Raw genomic sequence first — 20,749 nt, forward strand, 5'->3', positions numbered from 1 at the left:
ATCCCACATCACCGTGAACAAGAGGATTTCTGCAGTATTATATTTCCAAAGTGATTGTGAACCACTGTTTGTGAACACGGGCACTTTAGTGCACACTTATTTTTCAGTTGGCCTTCTATTGGTGAGCAATTTGAGCAACATCTCATATCACCATAATGATAATTTAAAGTAGAAGTTAAGCCTGGTCCTCGACAGATGTCTTGTGACCCGCGTTTAATTCTCTAAAACGTAATGTTGCTAACGGTTTATTTACGACAGAAATTAACATGCAAAGGAAAACAAATTGTTGGAAAATAAATTAATTGGGGGTTACAAGACAGCTGGACCACCCTGTGTGCAGCATTCCCAGCCACTGGCTCCCTGCTGAGTTTTCAAGGTTTATAGCTATGCCCAGTGGTCAACGTTTATCTTGGTAGCAAACTACAGCAAACGGTTCCTGTGAATCTTCTTGGTTCTTTCGGTAAAGTCACGTAGAATGGAAATAATAGAATAAAAATAAAACATCATAAAATAATTCTCACGACGTTTCGGCCACAACGCAAGCAGCCGTCCTCAGGTGAAGAACAGGTCTGTCGGAAAGACAGCGTCTGAATGTCTTTCCGACAGACCTGTTCTTCACCTGAGGACGGCTGCTTGCGTTGTGGCCGAAACGTCGTGAGAATTATTTTATTATGTTTTATTTTTATTATTCTATTATTTCCATTCTACGTGACTTTACCGAAAGAACCAAGAAGATGAAGCCCTGCAGTCACGAAAGCTTTAAATCGAAAGGTTCCTGTGAAATTAGCAATAAATCCTCATTCTGCAGCTGCTGCAGTCTCACTAGAAAAGCCTGCGCCGAGTCTTTTATGTCAAGGGTAGGGAAAGGATGGCCTTAGGGAGAGGAGAGAAAGAAATATGCGATATTTGCGGGGTGTTTGAGCCTCTGTGCAATCATGCTGATGGCGATTACTGCGAAATACGTGATGTTTATTGTGATGCCTCTTCTTTTGTGTATTATGATCTGGTGCCTGGGGTCCTAAGGGCACAACATTTGTATATTTATAAACTGTTTGTTTTACTATACGTGAGTCAAAAGACCCCAGTATTTGCCTTTGAATAGGAAGTGAACACACCGTTCACATCCCACTATCAGTTTTACCGGCGATGTCCTTTCTTTTGATGATGTTGTGTCACTTTAATCACCTTTTTGTAACGCACACCAACGCCACGTTTGAACCTTGACCACATTTTACGACTCAGCGTTGCTCACTTCTGTAACACCACGCAGCTATATGAAGTTTGCAGACTCTTAAAGGGAAGTTTACACATTTTAAAAAAAAACTTCTGTGTTTATACCAAAGTGTAGCAGGGCTATGTCATCGGCCGTGCAATATTTATTCAAAGTTTACACCTTGTAACTCAAAGTACTGAAATACTTCCCATAATTGTTACGTGGTTTTTTGAACGTGGGATGTAAATGGTTGAATGCAAGTTTGAATAAATTCGTAAGAAAATGTGCAAAACACTCCTTTTGAAATTACCCAGTCTCTCCGACACAGAATCCTCCCATAAAAGACAGTGTTGAGACTCAGTTTGGCATAGTATTTACAAGGACTGTACACAAATATGTATAAGGATTACATTGTATGTATGCATTGGAATATGTAACCTCGCTGTCCTGATTACAAACATAAATTAAAGCGCCATTTAAATGATGTAATTACTGAAATGTAACATTAGCAAAACATTGGCAAACGCGTAGCCATAAATGCGTTCGATCCTTTGTCCACAATGTTGTTTTTTGTGATAACAAACACATTGCAACCTATAACCTCTCCGTTAATTATTACAGAACAAAATGTAGTGAGGGACAATTTACTGGAATCTGAGCAGGTTACAACATGACTTGCTCGCTATCTGTTGCACCGAACCAAGTTCTGTCTCATCCACTTCACACAGTGAGTGCTCTTTGTTTTAGAAGGCTCTGGAAATGTTTGAGTGGGTAGGCATTAGTGGTGTAACCATTGGAAGAAAATATTTGCATCGCATACACCTCATTTATAAACAGCCCTTTGCCACACAGCGCGCGTGTATTTATGGTGACATTCTCAACGAGTGTCTTGTTTTCATTTGCACTTGAATTTATAGATATATCCAGTATAGACATATTTATATTTTTTACAAGTGAATATCTCAACACTATTCTGTTCCACGATGGCCAGACATCTGAGGACGGCTGCTTGCGTTGTGGCCGAAACGTAGTGAGAATTGTATTTTATTTTTATTATTTTATTATTTCCCTTCTACGTGACTTTACCGAAAGAACCAAGAAAATCTTGAAAGAGGCGGAGGGTACCCACACTTGACTCCACCACATGTGACCTGCCAGTCGACCGTGATGTTACGGAGGCGTTGGTTGGAGTGAAGAATCATCATCACCCTTTGCCGATTCATTTTAACTGCCAACACCAGAAGATTGAAATGTCAACATCCTCCCGAAGTCCAGTGGCGCTAACAATCATAAACACCACTGCAGCATCCTGCTTCTTACACTCTATTCATATGATACGGTAATTAAAGTAGCGAGGATAATATCGATTTCATAGTGCTTATTTCAGAACGGTATCGTAGCCTACAGTACTGTTGTTAAATTACACTGCACAAACTGTGGCCAGCATATACAGGGTGCTTCGAAAATGTTTTAACACTTCTGAGAATTTGCAACAACACCACAAGAAATGTTCCTCCAGGCTCTGGAGACCACATGGAGAAGATTCGAGGCGTGTGTTGACAATGATGGCGAACAAGTGTAGACTCTATGACTTTTAAGGCTATTATCATTACATTTTCTTGGTTCTTTCGGTAAAGTCACGTAGAAGGAAAATAATAAAATAATAACAATAAAACATAATAAAATACAAATCTCACGTTTCGGCCACAACGCAAGCAGCCGTCCTCAGGTGAAGAACAGGTCTGACAGACCTGCCGAAACGTCGTGAGAATAATTTTATTATGTTTATGTTTATTTTTATTATTTTATTTTTTCCATTCTACGTGACTTTACCGAAAGAACCAAGAAGATGAATCCCTGCAGTCACGAAAGCTTTAAATCGAAACATTACATTTGTTATCATGTTCCCATTAAAAACGATAGTCCGCTAATAAGTGTTAACATTTTTTTAAGCACCCTATATATATAGATGGTGCGCAGAAAAAAACAACTCACACAGGAACCCTCACATTGTAAAACAAGCCTGCAAAGTAAATGTGGTACTGAATTACCACCAAGTAAAAAAAAGTCTCGATTTAAAGCTTTCGTGACTGCAGGGATTCATCTTCTTGGTTCTTTCGGTAAAGTCACGTAGAAGGAAAATAATAAAATAATATTATTATTTTATTATGTTTTATTTGTATTATTTTATTATTTTCCTTCTACGTGACTTTACCGAAAGAACCAAGTTTAAAAAAAAGTCGCCACACTTGGCAGCAGGCATGACCTCATGTGTTATGCATGTCCAAGCCACTTGACTTCTTTCTCGAGGCACAATAGGCCCCTCTTACAGCTTTATTTACTTTGATGAAGTTTATTCATTGCTGCAGCTTGCTGTCTGAACATCCTTTACACGATTACGGTATTTCACTGCGAAATATCCACCCGTTTCTTACGATATACCAAATAAAACACACGCGCGCACAAATTGGGACACCTAATATTATAACACGTTTCAATCAATTGAACAAAAATGCGCTGATGATTATGGCAACAATTGTGTACAGCACTTCTGTAATGCGCGGCTATTTTATTAAGACGTTTCCTGACTCAAACATTCACGTGGGTGTCTCGAGGCACGAACGATTTCCTCCACTTATCAATTTACGCACGCACTTGGCTTGTCAAGACACCAAACATCCCTAATGCTATTTACAGTGGCGTAATCGTTACAGGTGTGTCTCGCCCCCAGGTTATTGTCGTGCACAGAGTTAAGGCCACATTTATTTATTTATTGCTCGTGCCACACCTGAACGAAACATTTTGACCCAGCCCAATGTCCACGTCCAGCTGAGGAATGTGAGCCGCGTCCACTGAAATTGTCTTTGCTGGCCAGGCATTTTTTGTTTGTCACTATCGTCTCTAAATAATGAACTTTATCCATATATACAGTACATTTCTATTCACTGTCACTTAAATTCCGAATAGTGAAACTTGGTTTCACGTTAGGGTATTTTATATATCGGAATTTCAGACACCTTCAAGCGTTTTAATACACACATTTGATGATGCCCTGTTAAGATGTGGTGGTTAAGATGATTAAAATGCTGTATGTGCATTTTATCATAAGTAAATAAAAAATATGTTCATGGCCAAACAGATGAAGTAATGTCTATATTTACATTTTACCTGCCTAACGAGTATTAACAAAAGTATTTCAAAGCAGGAATTATTTGCTTGTTGCATATTGACACCAACCAACATATCATAGGCCAACACATCATAAAATATTACATTCATGTTAATCATAAATAACAAAACAGTATTTTCAGACATAGAACAAGTATTATTTATTCATACATAACACACACTTTTTTGGGTTAATGAAGAGTTTTGGTCAAATAAACTTTTTTTTATCATACCACCTTGTGGAGGTGTTCCAATAGTGTCAGAATAAGGTTCTAAACGAAATTGACCAGTCACTCTGGTATACTCGTATTGAAAGCACCTTCGTACACATGAAGTAAATGGACATGAGTCTGTTTACATTCACTGGTGCTAGCGATATTTTAAAAAACGTTGTCGTCATTCCGTAAGAAAAATGCACGTCCACAATTCGACCTTACCTTCACAAACAGCTCGATGGACGGCTCGTTGGCATCAACCCCGTTGGACATTTTGAGACAACTCCAAAAGTGGTCGGACAAATGTGAGCAAATTTTTTTTAACTAAAAGCCTACCTATAAGTAAAATAAGAACAACAACAAAAAATCTCGCCTAACACCGGGCCAATGTCGAGAGATGACGAGACGCCCTTTATTTTCTCCCCAGACTGCAAATGCCAAAAAGGATGACAGCAACAGGACGAGCGAAGTGAGTGAAGCGCAGAGGGGAGCTCGGAAGGGCGGATGCGAGCAAGAGACCGCAGCTTGAGGCTTTTTATTGGCGACCCGAATTAGGAGCAGAGCGAGCTCCACCTCCCAACATCAGCAGAGCTGCCCCCTTCCACGCCCGCTGAGCGTGCGTCACTCCACTCCCAGACGCGAATGAGTAAAGTTGGCCCTTTGTTACCTGCATGCTAGCGAGCAAGGACTTTGTGGCTTGGTGCAACGAAACGCAGCTGGCGTGCGCCGAGGTTAATGTTTGTATTGCTTACGTCGTATCTCTAAGTGGGCATGTGACCGTTCTCGGTGTCCGAAGATAATTCTGAGCATTTTGACTGTGGCTCCGGGGATCCCGTCGCATTGAATATGGGCGGAGGGAAAATATAGAATGTCACGCTTCGCGTATGACGTTGATTGGTGATGGCTCTGTTATGGCAATAGCACACCAAAGGCTGCGTCTTAGGCCAACAACTCTGTGCAAGTGTGAAACCCAAAGTGTTAAAACCAAACAAAGGTAGCAGCAGTATAATGTCTAAACCAGCAGGCTACCGTATTGTTATTCTTGGTTCTTTCGGTAAAGTCAAGTAGAAGGGAAATAATATAATAATATAAATATAAAACAATAAAAATTATCACGACGTTTCGACTGCAACACAAGCAATCATCATCAGGTGTGAAACTTCTTGAGAATATTTATTGTTTTATATTTTTATTATTTTATTATTTCCCTTCTACGTGGCTTTACCGAAAGAACCAAGAATATGAATCCTTGCAGTCACGAAAGCTTTAAATAAAAATTTACCGTATTGTTATCAATCACGTGCCCTGTATGGCCAGAGCAGTCAGCACCGCAGGTTCAGCAGTGGCACAGTCATTCGAACACTGTGTTGTGAACCCAGCAATTTTTAATTCGACTCAAATCCATGGAACTCTCAGTGGTGATTGAGATCTGAACTCGCCCGAGTGTCTCTACCACCAGCCCTCTCTCCCCTTTTCCTAAGCCACACTGGCCAATGTGGTGAAGCCGTGACCTTAATCCAGCATCGGATTGGCAATTGGCTGTAAATCAATAAAATCAGCCAGCGTCGTACCCCAGGGGTCGTCAGTGTTTATGTTGATACAGCAGCAGGTGCTTCATTTCAGGCTGCGTTGACCTTGAGTAGAGTCCCAAGACAGATTCAGATACCGTGGCAAATAGCACGGTGCGCTATCCATACACAAGCAAACACTGGACAATGCCACAATACTGAAGGTAAAGAATGGAAGGCAGGGGCGACGCAGTTATCAGCTGTTTGCACACGTGTATGCCACTGCTCACGTTGCTTTAATTAAATATGGACACTAAAAATTGCCACAAACATACTCAACAGGTAACGTGCTCGAGTGTTACGGGTTTTTACCGCAGACCAAATGAGTTGTGGGATTTTCTCAAAAATAGCAGATTTTGTTACGCAAAAAAAGGCCACATCTTCTCACCTTGGATGTAATGTCTTTTTTTGATGACCATTACAGTTTTAAACCTCCCAATAACCCACCTGCCTACTTATCATATTTGCAAACAACTACACACTTCTGCTAATTCCTGACTTTACCATTTGCTTCATTGGGTGTTTCGTCATAGTTGTGTTTGGTATATCCCACCGAGGTTTGTGGACCAGCTTCCCATTACCCTGCGGATAATCCGATGTGCGATATTTCTGTCCCACATCACCGTGAATAAGTGGAGTTAACTCCTGCATAATACTATTGTGTTGACTACGCATAGATTAAACATGCAAGTAAAATACCTGTTACGCATCACTTTACATCACTGGAGAATTCCCACTCATAAGATCCCGAGGGCAACTATTATGATGCTGTTGTCAAGGTGTTAGGACCACACCCACCAGAATTGCACTATATTGTATCAGTAAGGTATTTAACTCCAGCATATATCGCTGTCGTCTTTGAATGTTCGCGAGCCTTGTCATATCGCAGTGTCGTGAATCATCACCATATTACGCAGTGTACCTATTTATGGTTCATTATACCGTCCCTTAAAACAATAGACTGGTGTGTAAATATTTAAACAGGGCTAACATTGTCGTCACAAACTACATTTGTTGCCATGGTTTGCCGTACTGAATTGCCCCTTTTTGAATCTGGAGGCTCTCAGCTCCTCTTATCCATTCTTAACTCGAACATTTATTTCAAGTTTGCTTAGAACGACTATGTATGTTCACTCCTTAAATAAGGTAATGCTACAGGGTTGACAGGTACAGATATGTAGCCTCTGCCCATTCACGATTGCCACATTAACCTTGAAAAGTAGGAGACATAGCTCAGATAATTTAATCTAAATGTGTTCAGAAGGTTTTGTAATGGGAAGGTCAGCCTTGGAATGTACAACATTTATTGTGATTGTTTGGTTAACCATTTTTTCCTACGGAATTGGCTCACTTATAGCACGATGAGTAAGTAACCTTGTGTGCTGTGAACGGAATGTGTCATGTGCAGGTTTTTTTTACTTAAAATATATTGATCATCATCATCAGCCATGATCTGTCCACTGCTTGATGAAGGCCTCCCCATATCATCGCCATCTATCGAGCTTTTAGCGGGACAACAATCCATCTGGGACCTATACACAAGCTGATTTTATCAATCGTCTCTGCAGTGGACTTTCTCTCAAGCACGTTTCCTCATTTAGTCTATACCGACTAACAGTCAATATCTTGTCTCTAACTTGCGTATGTTCTCTCATTCGTGTGGTCCACTTCCGAAAGTGCACCTCTCCATGTTTCTTTGCACACTTTTCAGCTTTAGTTAAATGTTCTTTGTCATCGTCCTTGTTTATGATTCACAATTCATAGCAGGTAATGTACATTGATGAGTGATAGACTCATTTAATGAATAAGATTTCAAAATATGAGCATGTTTTTTTTTAATAAGCAGTTGAATATATCTTCTTCTTGGTTCTTTCGGTAAAGTCACGTAGAAGGGAAGTAATAAAATAATAAAAATAAAACATAATAAAACAATTCTCACGACGTTTCGGCTACAACGCAAGCAGCCGTCTTCAGGTGAAGAATGAGACACTGCCAAGCTAGGAGCTTATATATAAGCTGAGTTGGAGGTGGAAGAAGAAGAGAGCCTTAACAAAAGAATGTGCATATCAAGAGGAATTTTGCATATTCATGGCAAATGCGTAGGAGGTGGGCGGGGCGGTTTCAAAGTCATATTATGCCCATGCATTATGCAGGATCAGCAGCACCAAAGGGAGGGGGGGGGTAGCATTAACAAAGGGAGGGCATGTTAATAGTATGTAGAAGCAATGAAATATGTGAATGGGAAAACGGTGGCAGGAGATCCGCAGCGGAGCAAATAATGCATTCCCTGTGGAGAACACAAGATACACAGTTAATGCCAGTGAGTGGACTGTGGTCTGAAAGTCACCATAAACGTGAACAACAATCAGTTAAGATCCAAAGTGGTTTATTACGTCCTTCCAATGATTGCTGAGCCAGAATCCATCTTCTCGGATGAAATTGTCTCTGTGTTTGTATATGTGGATCGCCTCATGAACGAATCTCTCATGGTAGCCAGATGGCTTGCAGAGAACCTCTGTCTTGGAGAAGTCAATGTCATGTGAACCCACTGAATTGTAACAGTGATCTGCCACGGCTGAGGTGTTTGTCCTACCGTGTTTCAGGTCAGCTTTATGTTCACGGATGCGGTCCGAGACATGTCGTTTGGTTTCTCCAATGTAACTGCTACCACAGAGGCAACTTAGTTTGTATACGCCAGGGTACTGTATGTCTGGAACCACGTCTTTTACAGACGGAACCAGATCACGGATTTTATGTACTGTGTTGAATCGTACCTGAATCTTGTGTTTAATCAGGATTTTGGAGATCTTTTTTGTGACCCCAGCAATGTAGGGTAAGGTGATGGTTTTGAAAGGCTCCTCAGCAGGATCCTTCTTGACGGTTGGAGTGATGGCCTTGCGGATTGTGTAGTCGGAGTAACCATTAGAGCTTGGCGTACGTGTTTGAGTTCACTGGCAATGTGTTCCTGGTCGGAGATGCATTGGGCTCTATGGTATAGAGTCTTGATGAGGGAGTTCTTCTGGGATGGATGGTGGTGGGAATCCGGTTTTAGGTAGGCATCCGTATGGGTGGCTTTCCTGTAGACAGAATGGCTCATTGAACCATCAGGTCTCCTTTTAATTAGGACATCCAAAAAGGGTAGCTTGCCATCTTTTTCAACTTCCATGGTGAATCTGATGGCTGGGTGTATGGAATTGATGTGGTCGAGAAATTGGTCTAGAGCAGGCCGGCCATGTGGCCAGATGATAAAAGTGTCATCTACGTACCTCTTCCATAAGGTCGGGTGTAGAGTGGCAGTCTGGATGGCGTCAGTCTCAAATTTGATGGCAAGCTACCCTTTTTGCATGTCCTAATTAAAAGGAGACCTGATGGTTCAATGAGCCATTCTGTCTACAGGAAAGCCACCCATACGGATGCCTACCTAAAACCGGATTCCCACCACCATCCATCCCAGAAGAACTCCCTCATCAAGACTCTATACCATAGAGCCCAATGCATCTCCGACCAGGAACACATTGCCAGTGAACTCAAACACGTACGCAAAGCTCTTAAGGCTAATGGTTACTCCGACTACATAATCCGCAAGGCCATCACTCCAACCGTCAAGAAGGATCCTGCTGAGGAACCTTTCAAAACCATCACCTTACCCTACATTGCTGGGGTCACAAAAAAAAAAGATCTCCAAATTCCTGATTAAACACAAGATTCAGGTACGATTCAACACAGACCATAAAATCCGTGATCTGGTTCCGTCTGTAAAAGACGTGGTTCCAGACATACAGTACCCTGGCGTATACAAACTAAGTTGCCTCTGTGGTAGCAGTTACATTGGAGAAACCAAACGACATGTCTCGGACCGCATCCGTGAACATAAAGCTGACCTGAAACACGGTAGGACAAACACCTCAGCCGTGGCAGATCACTGTTACAATTCAGTGGGTTCACATGACATTGACTTCTCCAAGACAGAGGTTCTCTGCAAGCCATCTGGCTACCATGAGAGATTCGTTCATGAGGCGATCCACATATACAAACACAGAGACAATTTCAACCGAGAAGATGGATTTTGGCTCAGCAATCATTGGAAGGACGTAATAAACCACTTCGGATCTTAACTGATTGTTGTTCACGTTTATGGTGACTTTCAGACCGCAGTCCACTCACTGGCATTAACTGTGTATGTTGTGTTCTCCACAGGGAATTCATTATTTGCTCCGCTGCGGATCTCCTGCCACCGTTTTCCCATTCACATGTTTAATTGCTTCTACATACTATTAACATGCCCTCCCTTTGTTAATGCTACCCCCCCCTCCCTTTGGTGCTGTTGATCCATCCTGCATAATGCATGGGCATAATATGACTTTGAAACCCCCCCGCCCACCTCCTACGCATTTCCCATGAATATGCTAAATTCCTCTTGATATGCACATTCTTTTGTTAAGGCTCTCTTCTTCTTCCACCTCCAACTCAGCTTATATATAAGCTCCTAGCTTGGCAGTGTCTCATTCTTCACCTGAAGACGGCTGCTTGCGTTGTAGCCGAAACGTCGTGAGAATTGTTTTATTATGTTTTATTTGTATTATTTTATTACTTCCCTTCTACGTGACTTTACCGAAAGAACCAAGAAGATGAATCCCTGCAGTCACGAAAGCTTTAAATCGAAATTGAATATATCTGTTAGAGACACAACTGGGAAAACCCATCCGAGTATGTTTTTATGCCTGACGACGATCAAAATTCTAAACTATTAAATAAAGAGGTGGACGCAAGCAGGTTGGATGCTTTTAGAACAGCGATGCCCCAACCTTTTTGGCACCAGGGACTGGTTTCGTGGAAAACACATTTTTCATGGACCGGGGGGGGGGGGGGGGTTCATCATTGGGTCTTTCCCTCTTTTCAAAGAAGCTTTCCAGCGACGTTTGTTTTTTACTCATTTTGGCTAGGGTTAGAGCTTGTGGGCTTACCAAAACTGTGACTGATTGCGTAGTGCGGGGAAGAGGCGCGGACGGAAGTGGTCAATAAAACAATGGGCGGGTCACGTGCGGACTCACCGCTCACCTCCTGATGCTGTGTGGCCCGGTTCCTAACAGGTCACGGACCGGTAGCGGTCAGCGGCCCGGGGATTGGGGATCCCTGTTTTAGAATATGTAACTTCATGCTATATGGAAGAGCAAGCATACAAGTGTGCTTCAGCAAGACAACGTATTCACCGTGCCCTAAATTGATTTATTGAACAAGAGATAGAACACATCATTTGTATTCATCCTATTGATTTTTCAAATGTGTGTTTGAATAAACAGCACTTAGAGGAATGAATACCTGATTTGTAAAACCAGTACTTGTCAAAACAATTTCTGCGAGAATACTGTTCGTATGAAAGACACAACACGCATTCTTAATGAGGTATGGTACCAACATTACTTCTGCTATTTAGCTCTGTTTTATGAATGAACGTCTTTATGTGCTTGTTATTTGATTTATTATAGTGTAAGTTACTACTATCCCATAAAATTGCGAATGTTAGCCTTTTTTTTATAACATGCAGTGTGGTATTGCTCTCGATTATTGATAATATATATAAAAATATATATTATATATATAAAATATTGCACTGCACTGCACTGTTTTAGTTTACTCAAGAAAGCCTTAATGAGCCTCAAGTATTTTTGGGAGGGTTCTGCATTGGAATGTTTGGGTAATTCTCTCTATGAGTGTTTGGCTTCGCGTGGGAGGAAACTGTAGGGTATATATACAGAGATACTATCCCGAGCATACGAGGGGCCCTAAGTTACACACGACGAGTTCATGAACCCACTTGCTGCACTGCCACTTGTTGACCACCTCGAGTTTTGGCCCAGCTGCTTTGAGAGCTTCATAAATGTTTTGTGATGTCCCCAATTCTTGCCACATCCTCAATACTGTAATGGAATTGGCCAAATTTCCAAACCTGTCAACCTATACGGTTTACCCGTATTCTTGAACAGGGAAATTGAGTTTTCAGGTCCATATGGCATACAGCGATTGCAATACTGGCAACAATTGTTGTCTATTTGTTTGTGTTTCTCCCTTGTGATGGGACTTTGTAGGATGAACGTTGAGATTTATAAGGGCACGGCATGACCAATAATGTCTCAATTGGTCTGTAAAACGATAGGCACTGATGTAATGGGTTGACAGGTAGGAATTCCCAATGCAGAACCCTTCCTTAAGAAGCCTCAAGACTCGCCGAGGCATTTCTAGATAAGGGGTATTGTTAAATAAGCCTGGCTCTGCTAATGAGACCCAGAGGGTTGAAACCGTTCCAGAGTTTGCTTGCTTTAAAAAAAATATGCTCGATAACATTTGTCTGGAAAGTTAAAAGCTTAGCTGATAAGACTATAACCACATATTTTTTTATTTAGAAGTGTTAACACTAGACTGAGTTTTGCTTGTGTATGATTATTACTGGAGTCCTGCATGTGTATGATTATTATTGGAGTCCTGCATTACGGGGATGTAGCTAATAACTAGTTATTTGATGTTTTGAAATGTAAAGGACATTAAAACCTCTTGACACCATGCAGCTGTATTCTAAACAAGGGCCCAACTTGGCCAGTGGCACCATCTGTTGGTGCCACTTGCAAATGCAGGAAAATGTCGAGTGCTGCTTGCTTCACATTTCATGCAATCTAAAGGCATATATATGAAACACCAGCTGAGGATTCATCTGTTAGCAACAATGTTCTGAATATAAACGCACGTGTGGTGCCATTCTAGTGGGCCTCCACTGGCTGACTGGCAGCTCATGCACAAGTAGCTCCAAATTTAAGACCATGCACAAGTAGTATATTTTGTGTGACGTCATCGCGCGAGCACATCGACGCTGTTTACATAACGTCATCGTTGCTAGCGAATGACTCGTTCTGCTGCGTCATTCACCCACTTCAGTCGCTTGACGTTGCCACAATAGGCTGTAGTCGTTATGACATCATCTGGCTGTTGATAGTCGCTATGATGTCATCGCCCTCACGAGTCAACGTAAAAACGAGGCGGAAAAACGAGAGATATTTGTATATAAAACAAGTTTTACAATTGAATAGTGACAATTCATCGATTAGCTTCAAAGTGAAGGGTCAATTAATATGAGACGCCATCTATATCGTCAAATGAATATTTTAAAATATATATTTGGGAAAACGGAATAGCCTATTCCCACCACGGGGCTTAGGGCATGCCGCCTGGCAAATTATTTCGGTCTTAAACCCCACCGTCCGAGAGCCAAATCCCCCGCAAGCGCGAGCGCATGGAGACTTTTATATATAAGATGTTATTTTTATTATTTTATTATTTCCATTCTACGTGACTTTACACTGTTACATTGTTTTTATAGCTTTAGGTCATTTTGAAAACGTTTTGATTTAGCCATGTTTGTTTGTTGGAGTACAGAGTTAGCCTGATAACTTTAATCTAAATTGTATTATGGTTATTGTTTGACTTGCATCCCACTGGGATTTTTGCACACAGTGTTGATATACGGTGTTTTTTCTGGAAGACTTTGCTGTTTTATCCTGGATTTTTGTGTTGCGTGAAGTCACATTAAGATATTCCTTGTTCATGTTTTTGTTTGTTGCGGTTGCACCCGCGTCAAGAGCCGCATGGCTCACAGGGTTATACCTAATAAATGAAACTGAAACTGAAAATATTTGTAACTGGCTATGAGGTCACCCGGCAGGGTTTCACCCTGACGCATTCGATCACGCGGCCGTGACGTCATCGTAGCGCTGTATCCGTTATCTGTGGGGTGACGTCACGTGGGGTGGGGTGTGGCGCGCGAGGGGGTGGGGGGGGGGCGCGCGAGGGGGTGGGGGGGGGGGGCGCGCGAGGGGGTGGGGGGGGGGCGCGCGCGAGGGGGTGGGGGGGGGGCGCGCGAGGGGGTGGGGGGGGGGCGCGCGAGGGGGTGGGGGGGGGCGCGCGAGGGGTGGGGGGGGGCGCGAGGGGGTGGGGGGGGGGCGCGCGAGGGGGTGGGGGGGGGCGCGCGAGGGGGTGGGGGGGGGCGCGCGAGGGGGTGGGGGGGGGCGCGAGGGGGTGGGGGGGGGCGCGCGAGGGGGTGGGGGGGGGCGCGCGAGGGGGTGGGGGGCGGCGCGCGAGGGGGTGGGGGGGGGGGCGCGCGAGGGGGTGGGGGGGGGGGCGCGAGGGGGTGGGGGGGGCGCGCGAGGGGGTGGGGGGCGGCGCGCGAGGGGGTGGGGGGGGGGCGCGCGAGGGGTTGGGGGGGGGCGCTGCGGACGTTACGTGAAATCTCCGCGGAAGTGACGTCACGTTGCTCCCCGACATGACGTCACTACTGTAAGGAGACAGGCCGCCTCGGCTAACGCGGATCCCACCGCCCTCCATTCATTGCGCTCGAAACTCGGCGGGGGGAGAAACAAACAAAACCTCGCGTCCGTGCGTGGCACCAGCCTCGTTGGTACTGCCGGCCGGGGGCGCGAGCGTGTCTCTCGTGTCGCAACAGCAGCAGCAGCTCGAGATGGCGTCAGGAGCCACGCGGATGCAGAAACTCTTCGAGTTCATCAAAGTTGTCGGGCAGCTGAAGGTTCGTGTGTGTTTCGCGTTGTTGAGGCGGCGCCATTCCTCACCACCCCCTCACGCTGGACTTTGTCTGCTGCTTCTGTATCGACGTCACCTGGCGTCGCCCCAACGTCACCCCCCCCCCCCAAACAATCGAGGCCCCACAGTCCGGCCTAGTCACCGCCGGCTAGCTGCGTTTCAGTTTAATTCCACATTTGAAACGAACAAGGGCTGTTGCCCGAAACGTCGCCGATCATTTTATTTGAAGGCAGTGTGTTTGACGGGCGTGGCGGTAAAAACATTGCGGTTGTGTTAATTGCTCTTTGCAATTGTAACTGTGCTGTGGTAAGCAAGTAAGGATTTGTACTTTGATTCCTGTTACCGATTAACGGTGGAGAGGAATCGAGTTGAATCCCAGTCGGGGCGTACAGCCCCCGTTCACATGTATGGTGCTGTAGGTGGTTCATTGAAACGCGATAAGTTTGTGTAACATTTGCAGGTTCGCGGGGTTTAACCGCAGCGCCTCTGCCGGTTAAAAGGCTCCAGCAAAACCGCATTGAGATAACGGGAATCGATTCGTGGATCGATATATAAGAATCGTGACCTTCAATCCTGCATGCGATTGGCTCCAATTATAATTAATTATACATTATTTATAATTGCATCTTCCCGTTTCCTTTGCGTTAGTTTAATGACAAGACAGGTAACGAGTTGCTGTGAACCATTAAACAGTTGCTGGGCATAGGCTCAGAGGCCCGGAACGTCGAACGGCCAGCAACACACGGCACTGTCAACAGTTGAGATGGATGCGAGTGATTACGAATTGAGCAAGGTCTCATTTAGGAGTTTTTGGCAAAATAGACAATGGGAATAAATGTAAGAATCTAGAAGTGAGAGTGCAGAAGCAGAATATTGTGACCTGCAGTGGGGTGGTTGAACACAGTGCAGTAATGACGATGAGATGGGTGGGTAGAATCGTCCACAACTTTTAAGTAATCAATATTTTGCATTTATAGGGCGTTTGATTTCCTCCGCATCTCAAAGCGCCTTGTCATCTCTCATTTCAACCATTAGACGGATCCCCCCTCGTGGCAGGTGTCCCTGTGCGGCTTACAAATATCCTTAATGTTCCACAGCAACGGTTAATGAATTTGTACATAAAATAACTTTTTGCTTTCAACATGCCAATAACATCTGGTAACCCAGCAGCATATTAACAAGCTCGACTTTACTGATGAGACCCAGGAAGTCAAAACCGGTCCAGGGATTGCTTGCTTAGCCAAATGCTGCTAGATATTAGTGGTCTAAAAATCCAATAGACCTATGACTGAGAGAAATTTGGATAAAATGGACAAAGCAAGTTTCCTGCTTTTAATTGCCAAGTCACATTTCCTGCTTCTAATTGGGAATGCAACATGTGGGCCAAAGCAAGAACTTTCAAATGACACCACCCGAGGTATATTTTAGTCACAATCATCAGCTCAGATCTCTCTACTGCGGGAAGAACCCTCCACAAGCTGTTGACATATTTCATGGTCTTGCGATGCAACATCCATCTTGGTCTTGCACAAGAGATGATATCATGGCTCCGTCTCTGCAGTAGATATATATATTCCGGGGCATTTCCCCTCCTTAATCTGCCACTCAATTGTTAGTCTTGACCACCGTTCATCATCCCTTCTCACGACATCACCTTCCTAGGCCCACTGACATGGCTACCCCCCATCTCCTCTCCAATGGCACGCATCAATCATAATGTTGGGGCACCACGGTGGCGATGTTAATTGCCTCACCTGGTATACAGGAGGTCGTTGGTTCGATCCTAACCCTGACGCCTGTATTTTTGGAGTTTGCATGCTCTCCCTGTGGTCATGTGGAGTCTTCTCTGGGTCTTCCAGTTTTTTCCTCCACATTTAGAAACATGCGTTTTAGAGTATTTGGTTGATACCTCTTGTAAATCATTGTTGGTTAATAATTCTAGGGGGAGGAGTGATTTAACTTTTCAGTTATGTCTGGGCAAAATAAATGGCATTTGTTTAGTGTAATGATGTTTTGTATGCATACAAAGCCTTGGATTTGAAATTTGGAAGCATTTTGGCTGAATTGAACATTTGCTAGAATACCATTGAACACGTTTCAATATCTGTTTTCCAAGTTATTATATTTTCACTTATTACTTTTGTGACTGCAGGAATTCATATTCTTGATTCTTTCGGTAAAGTCACGTAAATAGAAAAAATGTTTGAAAATAATAAAAAGCAAAAAGCCTACAAAAGTATATATATAAGTAGTAAACTAAATAATAAATAAATACACATTCATTTAAAATAAAGGCAAAAAATCCAAGACGTTTCGATCGCAACACAAGTGGTCTTCTCTTATGATTTTTATTTTAATATTTTTAATTTTGTTTTCTATTTACGTGACTTTCCCAAAAGAACCAAGAATATAAGTTATTACATGCCATTAAAATTAACCTTGATAGCTGATGTCTTACTGTAGTTTTAGCTGAAAGCGTTTGATGTATCTGGGTTGACATCTTCTTTGCATTTTTTATAATGGCCTCTGGCATCTGGAGATGGCATAGAACTGTGCCACGCAGCGTTCTCCTGGGACTGTTATCATGCACAAAAGTCTTTAACCGGTTTCTGCAGTGCATGGGTTGTCTCTACCCTTAAGCATTCTCTCGCCTCAATTTGCGACTTGATCTTTATTCCATTTGGGTTTGTTATGTATATAACATGTAACTGCATGATAGAAATTATTCAGAGTTTGAATATTACTTGGAAACTACAGTACACCAGAGTGAATGGCGTGTGGTGTAAAATATGTATGTGCCCTCCACGCCGCCGTTTTCACTCCCTCCACCTTATTTTAAAGATGTCTCCCCTGTCTTGGTGGCAGTCAAGTGGGCGTCCCAACATTTGACTGCACTAGAAGTTAAAAGCCACTGACCTGAGTGCAATTATATCACGTGTCTGCATGGGCACGTGCTGATACAGCGGATTAAAGAAACTTGGCTAATGTTTCAAGCACCTTTTGGCGGGAATTGTTGCTCGGAACTCTGCACTTTAAATGCAGCATGTTTACATCTACACTATGACGGGACTGGACAGTCTCCTCTTGCACGCAGGGCAAACCATAGCTCCGATGCGGACATCTCGCGTATTATTTGAGCTTGACTAAAGCTGATATCTTGACCTCTATTTCAGAACGTCAAACGGACTGGATGGATCTACAGAAGGGTGCCAGACCCAGAAAGTGTGGCTGACCACATGTACAGGATGGCCATTTTGGCTTTCCTCATTCGGGATGAGTGTCTTAACAAGGACAAGTGAGTGTGTTGCATTGGATTGTGAACTTGTCGTTTAACAGTTATTGGCATGTAGATAAGAGCACTTTCCTCATAGTTTTGCACATGTGAAAAACAAACAACTTTGGACAGTGAACTTTTACGTAGAATCGCGTTGTTTTCGTAAAGCCTTATAGCAGCGTTTAGCAAAAAACAAGTACTGACATTGAGACACATTATTCCATTCATGTAGAAGTTATTTTATATTTTTGTGTCAACTATTATGTAAAACCTGGCACCAGCCCTTTCCATTCACAGCATTTCACGACAAAATGCATCTTCCAGTAAAAACATTGTTAAATGTCTTTTATCCGTCCAGAACAGCTGCAGAGAAATGTAAACATTCCTTTAAAGCTGGGATGGTTTTTCATTTCTTAGTAGAAATGAATCCCAGGAAATGTGGGGGATGGCCCATGTGATAATGACAGTTATTGTGTAGATGCATGAAGCTGGCTCTGGTGCATGACATGGCAGAGTCGATTGTGGGGGACATTGCACCAGCTGATAACGTCAGCAAGGAGGAAAAGCATCGCAGAGAAGAGGTATCTGCTTATTTTGTTGCACTATGATTGTTTGATGCACTGGAACAGAGTACACATAACTAATGCTCACAAAGTAACATTGAAGGCTTTTGTTGTCTGGCCCTTAATTTTTCCAATATTTTCAATTTTTTATAGCAATCATTTGACTTTGGGTTCTAGTCTGATGGCATTTAGATATGTTTTTATTTGTGTCAGTTTAAAATAATCCTCAGTGTAAATTATGTTCTGCCTGCGTATTTTCTGTATACACTTTGTTAAGTATTTAAACAGACTCGTACATTTGAAGGTATTGCACAGATGTTGAAAAGAGTTAACATTTGAAATGACACTGTGTACCTTTAAACTGCAATACAATTTTTTTTTTTACCATTTGTAGGATGCCATGAAACACATTTCGACCTTGGTAGATGAAGAAATTGGAAAGGAACTTTACAGCTTATGGGAGGTATGTACCATGGATACCTTCGGCGATGATTGCATTGCTTTCATACATGAGGTAACATGTCCACACAATACTCACTCCACAGCGAAAGCTACTTGCTCTGGGGAATCTTCAAAGCAAGGTTTAAATCTGCACTTGGGTTTGCGAGTGAATCGCTGTCAAATCACATCCTTTTACTTCTGCATTTTTTTGTTTTACTCAAAGGAGTACGAATACCAGAGGTCTGCGGAGGCCAAGCTCGTGAAGGACCTGGATCGATTTGAGATGATCTTCCAGGCGTACGAGTATGAGCAGACTCACCATCGTCCGGGAGAGCTCCAGGATTTTTACAACTCCACAGAAGGTAATGTATACGTGACACAAACACGCAAGTGCAATTGAGCAACAGCTCTGTTACAAAGGTGATCTTGCAAAGGTGATTCTTATAATTTGAAAAAAAAGTATATTCTGGCATATGAGAACTGTACTTAATTCTAACATATATGGATATTTATTATACCACAGATAACACGTTTTGGTATATTTGTATATCAATGTGTTTTATAGTTTTCACCATTTCTTTAAAGGTAAGAGACATACCAAACTTGATTTGAAGCTTTCGTGACTGCAGGAATTACTCTTTGGTTCTTTCGGTAAAGTCACGTAGAAAGACAATAAATTAAATAACAAGAGTACGACTTTACAATTGCATACCAGTTGTTGATTTGTTTATGATTAAATGTTTAAACATTACAAACATACTAGACTGGAAGCATTATATACATTAATCGACTTGGCAAGTGTGCTGTAAAATAGTCTAGAATAACATCTCGAATTAAAAAAATATTTTCAATTCACTGCATTCGAGTGTCTGCGCGAATCTCCACGCCCGCAGGGAAATTTCAGCACCCGGAGATGGTTGAGTGGGATGATGCCTTGAGAGCCTTGAGAAGCACAGGGGAGCAGCGCGGCGCGGAGGGACAATCGGCGGCAGGAGCGACAGCCGCCCAACCGCAGTGTTCCAGGGCGGGCCTCGGATTGCGGACAGAACCCGAGGGACAGACCGACCAGCCTAGCCCTCCGTTCCGGTCCACGCGCAACTGAGCGTGTGGCGCTTTTCACCGGTCGTTTAAGAAGCATGCGCAACACCGCCAAGCTCGCTTCAACTCGCCGATTCGCAGCAGCTTGCGTTAATGCCACATTCGCGAGCCAGCCCCGGTGATATTGTAAACCAATTCGTGGCTGATCTGTAGAGCGTGACATCACAGCGGGATTGGCTCGTGAAATGTGTTTTGGACGGTGTTCACATGCCTCGGGTCAACGATCCTCACATCTCTATCGCTCGGATGCCATTCCATTCCAGCATTCCTCGTCTGCTATTTACCTCAGTCGATATGTATATTGTTAGGCGTTCCACACGTTTGTGATCAATAGACATTGAAAGCTGGATTAAAGGTGGCTTCTGAAGGAAATAATTTGAAGAATACACGATCCTCATTAAAGTTAGACATTTAAACTTCTTTCGGTGCACAAAATGTATTATTTTACAAAAAAAGGCTAATATGTGGTACTGAACATTATTTTAATTTATTTTATCCTATGATAACTAGTGGGTATACAGTTGCTGTGTTATTGAGGCTAGCTAAACAATGCAAAAGTGCTTCTCTATCTTATCGTTTTTTTCACGACCCCCCCCCCCTCTGCACACTTGGGATTGTGCAGTTGT

General features: G+C 43.0%; 2 protein-coding genes across 3 annotated transcripts in view; one reads left to right on the forward strand and one right to left on the reverse strand.

Annotated features, from left to right (window-relative positions):
- LOC144724363 (chloride intracellular channel protein 5-like) overlaps positions 1 to 13,108 on the reverse strand; it is a 44,428-nt gene extending 31,320 nt beyond the window's left edge. The window contains exon 1 of one of the 2 annotated variants that reach the window (XM_078603434.1): positions 13,087 to 13,108. Coding sequence is in view for 1 of the 2 variants with exons in the window: in XM_078603433.1 (XP_078459559.1) it covers positions 4,819 to 4,869 (51 nt within the window). In the remaining variant the exon portion in view is untranslated. Of the gene's footprint in view, positions 1 to 4,818; positions 5,105 to 13,086 lie in introns of those variants that run through there. The other variant, XM_078603433.1, reaches the window with a different exon arrangement.
- A 1,346-nt stretch (positions 13,109 to 14,454) lies between these two features.
- On the forward strand, positions 14,455 to 20,543 carry HDDC2 (HD domain containing 2). Its single transcript, XM_078603435.1, has 6 exons — positions 14,455 to 14,733; positions 17,921 to 18,042; positions 18,500 to 18,602; positions 18,979 to 19,047; positions 19,249 to 19,387; positions 19,919 to 20,543. The coding sequence occupies exons 1-6, from the start codon at positions 14,668 to 14,670 to the stop codon at positions 20,125 to 20,127; spliced, it is 708 nt and encodes a 235-aa protein (XP_078459561.1). The 5' UTR covers positions 14,455 to 14,667; the 3' UTR covers positions 20,128 to 20,543.
- The last annotated feature ends 206 nt before the right edge of the window (positions 20,544 to 20,749 follow it).

The sequence above is a fragment of the Lampetra planeri genome, chromosome 20, assembly GCF_965212315.1.
Source record: "Lampetra planeri chromosome 20, kcLamPlan1.2.h2, whole genome shotgun sequence".
NCBI lineage: Eukaryota > Metazoa > Chordata > Hyperoartia > Petromyzontiformes > Petromyzontidae > Lampetra > Lampetra planeri.

Coding starts and splice junctions, on each gene's coding strand:
- HDDC2 (XM_078603435.1), top strand. CDS start 14,668: ATGGCGTCAGGAGCCACGCGGATGCAGAAACTCTTCGAGTTCATCAAA. Junction 18,603..18,978: donor AAAAGCATCGCAGAGAAGAG/GTATCTGCTTAT, acceptor TACCATTTGTAG/GATGCCATGAAACACATTTC. Junction 19,048..19,248: donor AACTTTACAGCTTATGGGAG/GTATGTACCATG, acceptor TTTTACTCAAAG/GAGTACGAATACCAGAGGTC.